Source organism: Saimiri boliviensis, chromosome 19 (assembly GCF_048565385.1).
Source record: "Saimiri boliviensis isolate mSaiBol1 chromosome 19, mSaiBol1.pri, whole genome shotgun sequence".
Taxonomy (NCBI): domain Eukaryota; kingdom Metazoa; phylum Chordata; class Mammalia; order Primates; family Cebidae; genus Saimiri; species Saimiri boliviensis.
Genome location: NC_133467.1, coordinates 39,679,700 through 39,692,041, shown reverse-complemented (window position 1 = coordinate 39,692,041; position 12,342 = coordinate 39,679,700). Strand labels below are relative to the sequence as shown.

The 12,342-nt window shown below is 43.9% G+C and overlaps 1 protein-coding gene across 5 annotated transcripts in view; it reads left to right on the top strand.

Annotated features, from left to right (window-relative positions):
• The window catches only part of RPRD2 (regulation of nuclear pre-mRNA domain containing 2), a 102,049-nt gene that overhangs the window by 69,916 nt on the left and 19,791 nt on the right, over positions 1-12,342 (top strand). For all 5 annotated transcript variants that reach the window (XM_003941970.4, XM_003941969.4, XM_010329746.3 and 2 more), the window contains 2 exons: positions 7,784-8,066; positions 11,670-11,927. In XM_003941970.4, coding sequence (XP_003942019.2) covers positions 7,784-8,066; positions 11,670-11,927 — 541 coding nt within the window. The remainder of the gene's footprint in view (positions 1-7,783; positions 8,067-11,669; positions 11,928-12,342) is intronic.

The window sequence follows — 12,342 nt, the reverse complement described above, 5'->3', positions numbered from 1 at the left end:
CATGGCCTTTTTTTCTTTTTCTTTTTTTTGATTCTCCATCACACCAGCTATTTTGAATTCCCTTTTCTCCTGGGACCTCTCCATCTGAATTTCCATCCCCCACTCCCAGCTTAGGTTGTTCTTTCCATCTCAGGCTAAAACAGCTCTTTACTCTTGTCCTGGATTGAGGCCTCTCAAGAAACAGCTCTTCTTTTCTTGTTTCTCTCATTGTACTGGAGCATTCTCAAGTAATTTCCGAAAAAAAAGTATGAGAGAAACATTTTGTCTGTCCTTAGGTCTCGAAACATCTCAGGTTGGACACAGTACCTCATGCCTGTAATCCCAACACTCTGGGAGGCTGAGGTGGGAGGATGATTTGAGGCTAGGAGTTTGAGATTAGCCTGGGCAACATACTGAGACCCTTCTCTACATTAAAAGAAGAAAGGAAAAAAATTAAAATGTCTTAGATTGTTTATTTTCTCCCCCCACCACCAACCCCAAATTGCCTAATTGATAAGCAGGTTGATTTTCAGCTTTCAGGAAATATATACATTTAATACAGTAAATCTCCTTCTAAGTTGCATTCCATGAGTTTTTGTATTTAAGTATATCTTTTGCAAACAGCGTGTAGTTGGATCTTGTTTTAGTTTTGTTTTTGTTTTTGTTTTTTATCTAGTCTGAAAGTCTTTGACTTTGCAGTGTTTGTTCTCCTTATTGATATGCTTGGGTTTAAGTCTACCATCTTTCAATTTGTCCTTTGTGTTCTTTTCATTGTTACTACTTTTCTGCCTTTTTTTTTTTTTTTTTTTTTGAGACGGAGTTTCACTCTTGTTACCCAGGCTGGAGTGCAATGGCGCGATCTCGGCTCACCGCAACCTCCGCCTCCTGGGTTCAGGCAATTCTCCTGCCTCTGCCTCCTGAGTAGCTGGGATTACAGGCACGCGCCACCATGCCCAGCTAATGTTTTTTGTATTTTTAGCAGAGACGGGGTTTCACCATGTTGACCAGGATGGTCTCGATCTCTTGACCTCGTGATCCACCCGCCTCGGCCTCCCAAAGTGCTGGGATCACAAGGCTTGAGCCACTCCACCCGGCCTTTTCTGCTTTTTTAAAATTAATCAAATAATTGTATATTCCATTGTATCTCCTGTTTTTACTTGCATGTACTCTTCCTCTCTTCCTTTCTCTTTCCTTCTTCCTCCCTCCTTCCTCCTTTCCTCTCCCTTCTTCCTTCTTTCTACCTCCTTCCATCTCCCAGATTTCACCTTTTTATAAGGATACCAGTCATTAGATTAGGGTCCATCGTGATGACCTCATTTAACTTGATTACCTCTGTAGAAATCCTGTCCTCAAATAATTCTGGGATACTAGGGGTTAGGACTTCAACGTAAGTCAGAGGGTGCAGAGAGAGAGAATTCAACCATAACAAATGGCTTCATGTTGTTTACAAATTTTCAAAAATTCTCAGCTGTTGATCGTAATTATTATTTCTGTTTCATCTCCCTCCTTTCCTCTTGGAACTCATATTAGTATGTATATTAGGTCTCATTGTTGTGTTCCAAATGACCTTTTTTATAGTCCTTTCTGAATTTTCCATCCTGTATCTCTTCCTTCTAGTTATTTTCTGTTAACTAGTCTTCAGATTCATTAATATTTTGTTCTGTTGAATCTTATCTGTGGTTACACCCATCCTATTAATTTTTAGTTGGTTTACTTTTCAGTTATAGAATTGCTACTTGATTTTCTTAAAGAATTCAATTTTCTGGTAAAATTTCGTCTATTCATATTTTAAAATCTCACCAATATGAAAGATCTTAAGTACAGTATGAAGACTTTTTTTTTTTAATTATTTGAAAATAAGTACCTTGTATCCCATTATCCAAAATATGTTAGTGTATATTTCCTACTGGACATATTCTCCTACATAACCATAAGGGGTATGTATTTATTTGGAGGCGGAGTCTCACTGTGTCACCCAAGCTGGAGTGCAGTGGCATGATCTTGGCTCACTGCAGCCTCTGCCTCCTGAGTTCAAGTGATTCTTCTGCTTCAGCCTCCCAAGTAGCTGGGATTACAGGCATGCGCCAACATGCCTGGCTAATTTTGTATATTTAGTAGTGATGGGGTTTCACCATGTTGGCTAGGCTGTTCTCAAACTCCTGACTTCAGGTGATCCACCCGCCTCTGCCTCCCGAAGTGCTGAGATTACAGGCATGAGCCGCTGCCCCCGATTTTTTACCTTCTAATTGCTTTTCTAACAGTGTAAAACCTTGCTCCCTTTTCTTCAGTATGTTTATTTAATCAATTGTGGCCAGTCTCACAGCACTTCCATCTCTCTCTGACCACCTTTATGGGTTTTCTTTTTATCCTGCTTAGACTTGCCATCCCTTCCAGTGCCTCCCTCCCATGCAGACATTTTTCTCTCTCATTTTTGGGTCCATTCTCTCTAAGCCATTGAATTTTTCCCCTCAGCTCCAGCTAACTGGTTTTGGGCTGAATTGTTCACAAAAGAAAGGAAAGGAATTGTTCACTATTTTCATGAACATACTAATCATAGCTGTTTGGTTTTTGTCATACAGTTCCAATATTGGCTTCACCTGTTATGGTTGTGTTTGGTGTTTTTGTTTTGTTTTGTTTTGTTTGCCCGGAGGCAGCAGCTAATATAGTGTCTGCATTTTCTTTTTAGTCATCTGGACCTACCTCTTAGCATGCCTGCTAATTTGTTATTGAATGCTGAACTAATGTTCATAAAGATTATGGAGTTGGCCGGGCACAATGGCTCAAGCCTGTAATCCCAGCACTTTGGGAGGCCGAGGCGGGTGGATCACGAGGTCAAGAGATCGAGACCATCCTGGTCAACATGGTGAAACCCCGTCTCTACTAAAAATACAAAAAAATTAGCTGGGCATGGTGGTGCGTGCCTGTAATCCCAGCTACTCAGGAGGCTGAGGCAGGAGAATTGCCTGAACCCAGGAGGCGGAGGTTGCGGTGAGCCGAGATCGCGCCATTGCACTCCAGCCTGGGTAACAAGAGCGAAACTCCGTCTCAAAAAAAAAAAAAAAAGATTATGGAGTCTCTGATTTTTCTTCCCCCAGAAACAGTTCTCCCTTTCTTTTGCTAGTCAGATATTGTGGCGGCTGATCATATTAATTAAATCTGAAACCTAACTGACTTGAGACTGATCTACAGTTTGAGCAACGCTTATTCTACCTCTGGTTCACTCCAGCTTCTGGAATGTAGATTATTCCCATAGAATGCTTGGAATGATCACTAAGGCCCCTTCTCCATGGCATGCTTCTTCCCTGTCAAGCAGCTTCAGAATTCAGCAAATACTTTGAAGGAAAAATTGTTGAGCCAGCTCTCTCTTTCGTTTTTCATCAGAATCTTGGCCTTTCAGGTCTCTTAATTTTTGCCTATTAAGACCAGCAAGACTGTTAAAAGCTCTGCTTTTTTCTCTTTATTGGTGGCCCTCTCTTGTCCTTTTGGCCTTAATTCTCAGCCTCTTGCCTAGCTCCCCCAGAATCAGCAGAACCCTAAGAGAAAATAGTATCAGCTTAGCTCTCCATGCTTTCCCTATGATAGTATTTGCCACTTAGTTTTTGGTGGCCTTAGCACATTCCAGTACATTCAAACAAGTGTGTGTGAGGGGTGTGTGTGTGTGTGTGTGTGTGTGTGTATCTGCATTCAAGCAAGTGTGTGTAGGGAGTGTGTGTGTGTATCTGGCTTTTCTGCTTGTTCTTGATGAGAGCATTGGTCTACTGTAAGCTACTCAGTTATATCAAAAGCAAAACCTAGATTCTAATGTATTCATATTTTTTAAAAAATAATGCTTCTTGTCTGGGCACAGTGGCTCACGCCTGTAATCCCAGACCTTTGGGAGGCTGGGGCAGGCGGATCACCTCAGGTCAGGAGTTTGAGACCAACCTAGCCAACATGGTGAAATCCTGTTGCTACAAAGAATACAAAAATTAGCCAGGAGTGGTGTGGTATGTGCCTGCAGCCCCAGCTACCTGGAGGGCTAAGGTGGGACGATCATTGAACCCGGGAGGCAGAGATTGCAGTGAGCTATGATTGTGCCACTGCACTCCAGCCTGGGTGATAGAGCAACACCTGTCTCAAATAAAATAAAATAATGTTCCTGAATTTACAAAACAAAATGATAATACAATCTAATGGTCATGGACTCTCAAAAATCAAAAATTCAAAAGGTAACTTTAAGACATTAGCAACTAAGACCATCAATAGGATTTAAGCCAAGTGATCAATATTAGCATCAACAATGGTAAGTCATACTGATTGTATGTGCCTTGATACAGTGTGATGACAGTGGCACTTTACCTCTGTGGTCTTCTGCCCAGAAACTCATTACCCCGGTCTAGTCATGAGAAAAATATCAGTGAAATCTCAATTGACAATCTACAAAATACTTGACCAGTACTCTTCAAAACTGTCAAGATCACCAAAAACAATGAAAGTCCAACAAAGTGTCACAAACCAGAGGAGTCTGAAGAGGAGACATGACGACTAAGTGTTATGTGGTATCTTGAATGGGATCCTAGGTTAGGAAAGGACATTGGGTCAAAAAAAAATCTGAGGAAATCTAAAGTACAGACTTTTGTTAATAATTCTCAATATTGGTTCATTAATGTGACAAATGTATACTACTACTATAAAATGTTAATAATAGGGAAAATTGAACATCGAGTATATGGGAACTATCTTTGCAATGATTTTCTACACCTAAAACTTTTTTTTCAACAAAGTATATTTTTGTTTTGAGACAGGGTCTCCCTTTGTCACTCAAGTTGGAGGGCAGTGGGGTGATCACTGCTCGCTGCAGCCCTGACCTCCTGGGCTCAAGCAATCCTCCGACCTCAGCCCCCTAAGTAGCTGGCACTACAGATACCTGGGACTACAGGCATGCACCACCATGCCCGGCTAATTTTTGTATTTTTAGTAGAGATGGGTGTTCACCGTATTGGCCAGACTGGTCTTGAACTCCTGACCTTGGAATCTGCCCACCTTGGCCTCCCAGAGTGCTGGGATTACAGGCATGAGCTACCACACCTGGCCCGACAGATGGTATATTACCTTGGTTTATGCCAGCAATGTACATGGTTAATAATAATCAGAAAATCTGATCAGAGTCAAAATGGATGGCCAGGGATGGTGGTGTATGCTTGCAATCCTAGCACTTTGGGAGGCTGAAGTGGGAGAATAACTTGAGCCAGGAGTTCAAGACTAGCCTGTATAACATAGCAGGACCTCATCTCTCATTTAAGAAAATAAAACTTGGCAGGGCATGGTGGCTCATGCCTATAATCCAGCACTTTGGGAGGCCGAGTCGGGTGGATTACCTGAGGTCAGGAGTTCAAGACCAGCCTGACCAACATGGAGAAACCCTGTCTCTACTAAAAATGCAGAGTTAGGCAGGCATGGTGGCACATGCCTGTAATCCCAACAACTAGGGAGGAAAAGGCAGGAGAATCGCTTGAAGCCAAGAAGCAGAGGTTGCAGTAAGTAAAGATTGCACCATTGCACTTCAGCCTGGGCAACAAGAGCAAAACTTCATCTCAAAAAAGAGAAAAGAGTTGGGTGCAGTGGCGCATGCCTGTAGTCCCAGCTACTCAGGAGGATGAGGTGGGAGGATCGCTTGAGCCCAGAAGTTCTCGGCTATAGTGTGCTATGCCGATCAGGTGTCCAAACTAAGTTCAGCATCAATATGTTGACCTCCCAGGAGCAGGGAACCACCAGGTTGCCTAAAGAGGGGTGAAGCGTCCCAGTTCAGAAACAGAGCTGGTCAAAACTCCCGTGCTGATCAGTAGTGGGAACTCACCTGTGAATAGCCACTGCACTCCAGCCTGGGCAACATAGTGAAGACCCCCATCTCTTTAAAAAAAAAAAAAAGAAAGAAAGAAAAGAAGATTCCCTGCAGGCCAGTGAATTTAAAAAAGAAAAGAGCAGGCCGGGCACGGTGGCTCAAGCCTATAATCCCAGCACTTTGGGAGGCCGAGGCGGGTGGATCACAAGGTCGAGAGATCGAGACCATCCTGGTCAACATGGTGAAACCCCGTCTCTACTAAAAATACAAAAAACTAGCTGGGCATGGTGGCTCATGCCTGTAACCCCAGCTACTCGGGAGGCTGAGGCAGGAGAATTGCCTGAACCCAGGAGGCGGAGGTTGTGGTGAGCCGAGATCGCGCCATTGCACTCCAGCCTGAGTCACAAGAGCGAAACTCCGTCTCAAAAGAAAAGAAAAGAAAAGAGCAGCAAATCACGCTGCCATGTGTGTACCTATGCAACAATCTTGCATATTCTTCACATGTACCCCAAAACCTAAAATGCAGTAAAAAATAAAAATAAAAAATCTGTGATTTAAAAAAAAAAAAAAAAGGCGGCAGCTGGGTGCAGTGGCTCAAATCTATAATCCCAGCACTTTGGAAGGTCAAGGCAGGTGGATCACAAGGTCAGGAGTTTGAGACTAGCCTAACCAATGTGGTGAAACCCTGTCTCTACTAAAAGTACAAAATTAGCCAGGCTTGGTGGCATGCACCTGTAATCCCAGCTACTCAGGAGGCTGAGGCCAGAGAATCACTTGAACCCAGGAGGCAGAGGCTGCAGTGAGCTGAGATCGTGCCACTGCACTCCATCCTGGGCAACAGAGTGAGACACAATCTCAAAAAATTAAAAATTTAAATAAAAAAAGTTGCGGGGCTTGGTGGCTCACGCCTGTAATCCCAGCACTTTGGGAGGCCGAGGTGGGTGGATCACGAGGTCAAGAGATCGAGACCATCCTGGCCAACATGGTGAAACCCCGTCTCTACAAAAAAAAAAATACAAAAATTAGGGGGCACAGTGGCTGGAGGTAAAAAAAAAAAAAAGAAAAGAAAAAAATACAAAAATTAGCTGGGCATAGTGGTCGTGCCACTGTACTCCAGCCTAGCGTCTGGTGACAGAGCAAACTCTGTCTCAAAAAAAAAAAAAAAAAAAAAGTCAGCTGGACAAGGTGGCTCAAGCCTGTAATCCCAGCACTTTGGGAAACCGAGGCAGGTGGATTACCTGAGGTCAGGAGTTGAAGACCAGCCTGGCCAACATGGTGAAAACCCCGTCTCTACTAAAAATAAAAAATTAGCCAGGCATGGTGGCAGGCGCCTGTAATCCCAGCTAGTCGGGAGGCTGAGGCAGGAGGATCGCTTGAACCCAGGAGGTGGAGGTTGCAGTGAGCCGAGATAGTGCCATTGCATGTACTCCAGCCTGGGGAACAAGAGCGAAATTCTGTCTCAAAAAAAAAAAAAAAAAAAAAGGCTGGGTGTGGTGGCTCATGCCTATAATCCCGAGCACTTTGGGAGGCTGAGGTGGGAGGATCACTTGAGCCCAGGAGTTCAAGACTAGCCTGGATAACATACCAGGACCTCATCTCTCATTTAAGAAAATAAAACTTTATTTTTAAAAATTGGCGGCTGGGTGCAGTGGCTCAAGCCTGTAATCCCAGCACTTTGGGAGGCTGAGGTGGGTGGATTACTTGAGGCCAGGAGTTTGAGATCAGCCTGGCCAACATGGTGAAACCCCATCTCTACTAATACAAAAATTAGCCGGGCATGGTGGCATGTTCCTTTGGAGCCAGCTACTTGGATGGCTGAGTTAGGAGGATCACTTCATCCTAGGTGGCAGAGGTTGCAGTGAACTGAGATCATGCCACTAATACTCTAGCTTGGGTGACAAAGTGAGACTCTGCTTCAAAAAGAAAAATATGTTAACTTTTTGGTCTTTTTCCAAGGAGTAAACTCTTTTTTTTCTCTTTTAGGCATATAAAACCTTTGCTAACCGAGTAAACAATTTAAAGAAGAAGTTGGATCAGTTGAAGTCAACCCTTCCAGATCCTGAAGAATCACCAGTTCCTTCCCCAAGCATGGATGCTCCCTCCCCGACTGGTTCTGAGTCTCCTTTTCAGGGAATGGGAGGTGAGGAATTACAGTCACCAACCGTGGAGAGTGAGAAATCTGCCACACCTGAACCTGTGACAGATAATCGTGATGTGGAAGACATGGAACTCTCAGATGTGGAAGATGATGGGTCAAAAATCATTGGTATGTCCTTATATGATTAATGGACAACTTATTCCTTATCTGTTTTGCCTTCCCAGCAATGAATATATCACAGGCAGGTATTAAAAGATAGCTCAGGCTGGGAGTGGTGACTCACGTCTGTAATCCCAGCACTTTGGGAGGCTGAGGCAGGTGGATCACAAGGTCAGGAGATGAAGACCATCCTGGCTAACACAGTGAAACCCCATCTCTACTAAAAATACAAAAAATTAGCCGGGCGTGGTGGCAAGCACCTTTAGTCCCAGCTACTTGGGAGGCTGAGGCAGGAGAATCACTTGTACCCAGGAGGCGGAGTTTGCAGTGAGTTCAGATCACACCACTGCACTCCAGCCTGGGTGACAAAGCAAGGCTCCATCTCAAAAAAAAAAAAAATAGTTCATTTCTTTTTTTGTTTGTTCGTTTTTTTGTGTGTTTTTTTTTTTTGAGATGGAGTTTCACTCTTGTTACCCAGGCTGGAGTGCAATGGCATGATCTCGGCTCACCGCAACCTCCGCCTCCTGGGTTCAAGCACTTCTCCTGCCTCAGCCTCCCGAGTAGCTGGGATTACAGGCACGCACCGCCATGCCCAGCTAATTTTTTGTATTTTTTAGTAGAGACGGGGTTTCACCATGTTGACCAGGATGGTCTTGATCTCTTGACCTCATGATCCACCCGCCTTGGCCTCCCAAAGTGCTGGGATTACAGGCTTGAGCCATGGCGCCCGGCCGCATTTCTTAAAAGATAGAGCACCAAGTTAGCATTATAATCTCTAGAACAATTGTTGAGGATATGATATGCCAAATGTGTTAAGAATCATTGCTTAGTATCTGCACTGTTAAAATGGTAGCTACTAGGCTGAGGGTGGTGGCTCACTTTGGGAAGCCGAGGTGGGAGTTCAAGTCTACCCTAGCCAACATAGTGTAACCCTGTCTCCACTAAAAATACAAAAATTATCTGAGTGTAGAATTACAGCTACACAGGAGGCTGAGACAAGAGAATAGCTTGAACCTGGCAAAGGTTGCAGTGAGCTGAGATCATGCCACTGCACTCCAGCCTGGGTGACAAAGCGAGACTCCATCTTGGGGGGCAGTGGATGGAAGGTAGCTACTAGCTACCTGTGACTAAGCATTTGAAATGAGGCCTTTCCACTTTGAAATGTGCTGTAAGTATAAAATACACATTTAGGCTGGGTACAGTGGCTCATACCTATAATCTCAATAATCTCAGCACTTTGGGAGGCTGAGGCAGGCAGATTCCTTGAGTCCAGGAGTTTGAGACCAGCCTGGGCATCATAGCGAAACCCCATCTCTACAAAAAATATAAAAATTAGCCGAGCGTGGTGGCATGCATCTGTAGTCCTAGCTACTGGAAAGGCTGAGGCAGGAGAATCGCTTGAGCCTGGGAGGCGGAGGTTACAGCACTGTACTTCAACCTAGGTGACAGAGGGAGACCCTGTCTCAGAAAAAAACAAAAAACAAAAAGAAACACCGCACACATTGGAGTCCAGAAACTAGGCCAAGCATGGTGGCAGAAACTAGTACTCTCTCAAAGAGTTAAAATATCTCATTAGTAACTTTATTTTTTTTTATTTTAAAGACGGAGTTTTACCATATTGGTCAGGCTAGTCTTGAACTCCAAACCTCAGGTGATCCTCCCGCCTTGGCCTCCAAAGTGCTTGGATTACAGGCGTGAGCCACCACGCCTGGCCTCTCATTAATAATTTTTATATTGGCCGAGTATGGTGGCTCATGCCTATAATCCCAGCACTTTGGGAGGCCGAGACGGGTGGATCACGAGGTCGAGAGATTGAGACCATCCTGGTCAATATGGTGAAACCCTGTCTCTACTAAAAATACAAAAGTTAGCTGGGCATGGTGGCGCACACCTGTAGTCCCACTCGGGAGGCTGAGGCAGGAGAATTGCTTGAACCCAGGAGACAGAGGTTGCGGTGAGCCGAGATCGCACCATTGCACTCCAGCCTGGGTAATAAGAGCGAAACTCCGTCTCAAAAAAAAAAAATAAATAATAATAATAATAATTTTTATATTTATAACTCTGAAATGAAAATATGTGGGGTGTGTTCAGATGAATAAAATTGATTTTTAAAATTACATGTATTTGTTTCTTTTATTTGTGTTTTCGTTTGTTTTTTTGTTTTTGAGAGCGAGAGAGTCTCTGTAGTCACCCAGGCTGGAATGCAGTGGTGCAATCTCAGCTCACTTCAACCTCCACCTCCCGGTTTAAAACGATTCTCTTGCCTTAGCCTCCCAAGTAGCTAGGATTACAGGCGCGTACCACCATATCTGGCTATTTTTTGTATTTTTAGTAGAGACGGAGTTTCACCATTTTGGCCAGGCTGGTCTTGAACTCCTGACCTCAAATGATCCACCCGCCTCGGCTTCTCAAAGTGCTGCTGTTACAGGCTGGAGCCACCATGCCTGGCCCTGTTTCTTTCTTTCTTTCTTTCTTTCTTTCTTTTTTAATTTGGCTGCTAGAAAATTTAAACTTACATATGTGGCTTAAATTGTATTCATGTTGAATAGCACTGCTCTGGGATGAGGGGTCCCTTATACTGGAATTTCTTATTCTCTGTCACCTTTGACCATCAAGAATTCCAGAGTCAGTTTGTTGGGCCGGGCGCGGTGGCTCAAGCCTGTGATCCCAGCACTTTGGGAGGCCGAGGCGGGTGGATCACAAGGTCAAGAGATCGAGACCATCCTGGTCAACATGGTGAAACTCTGTCTCTACTAAAAATACAAAAAAATTAGCTGGGCATGGTGGCGCATGCCTGTAATCCCAGCTACTCAGGAGGCTGAGGCAGAAGAATTGCCTGAGCCCCGGAGGCGGAGGTTGCGGTGAGCCGAGGATCGCGCCATTGCACTCCAGCCTGGGTAACAAGAGTGAAACTCTGTCTCAAAAAAAAAAAAAAAAAAAAAAAAAGAATTCCAGAGTCAGTTTGTCAATCACAATTTCAGAAATAACCTGAATTGGTGAATTGTTTTTCTTATATTCCCAGCTTTTATAAACAATGAACACAAATGTGTATCAAATAATAACATGCTTCTTGAATTCTACAAATTTAATATACAAATACTAAGAAAATGCAAAGGAATCATTGAAAAGTAAGATACAAGGTAAATCCTGGAAATTGCTTTTTTTTTGAGATGAGAAGCTCGCTTTGTTGCCCAGGCTGGAGTGCAGTAGTGCAGTCTCGGCTCACTGCAAGCTCTGCCTCCTAGGTTCAAGCAATTCTCATGTCTCAGCCTCCCTAGTATCTGGGATTACAGGTGCCCACCACCACACCCGGCTAATTTTTTGTATATTTTGTGGAGACAGGATTTCACCATGTTGACCAAGATGGTCTCAAAATCCTGACCTCATGTGAACCATTGTGTCCAGCTAGAAATTGCTTTTAAGCAGATGTTAAAGGTGGGAATTATCAAATTATGAAGAGTATGACTTTTTCAGAAAAGCAGGAAATGAGTTGTTTTCTCTAAAGGAGTGCTCTATCTCCCAAATCCAGAAATACGAGGACATGTTATTTCATATAGAAAGCAAAGTCCGGAAAGTAATAGGATGTCATATCTCTTTTCTTGGTTGAAACAGTGGAGGACAGGAAGGAAAAACCTGCAGAGAAGTCAGCTGTATCCACTTCCGTACCTACAAAGCCAACAGAAAGTATCTCCAAGGCCTCTTCATGTACCCCAGTGCCTGTGACCATGACAGCAACTCCACCTCTTCCAAAACCTGTGAATACTTCTCTTTCCCCTTCCCCAGCATTGGCTTTGCCAAACCTGGCTAATGTGGATCTGGCAAAGATCAGTTCCATCCTTAGCAGTTTGACATCAGTCATGAAAAATACTGGTAAGTAAGCCCAGTAAAGAGGATCAAAAATTAAATTGAGTCATTAATCTGTTTTGTTGTGGGGTTTGTTTTGTTTTGTTTTGTTTTGTTTTGTTTTGTTTGACCGAGTCTTGCTCAGTCTCCTAGGCTGGAGTGCAATGGCGCAATCTCAGTTCAATGCAGCCTCAGCCTCCCAAGTAGCTGGGATTACAGGCTCCCGCCACCACACCTGGGTAATTTTTTGTATTTTTAGTAGAGACAGGGTTTCACCGTGTTGGCCAGGATGGTCTAAAACTCCTGACCTCAGGTGATCCACTTGCCTTGGCCTCCCAAAGTGCTGAGATTACAGATGTGAGCCACCACGCCCAGCATTTTGTCGATGTTTTAAAATTAGTTTTGTGGCTGGGCACAGTGTCTCACGCCTGTAATACCAGCA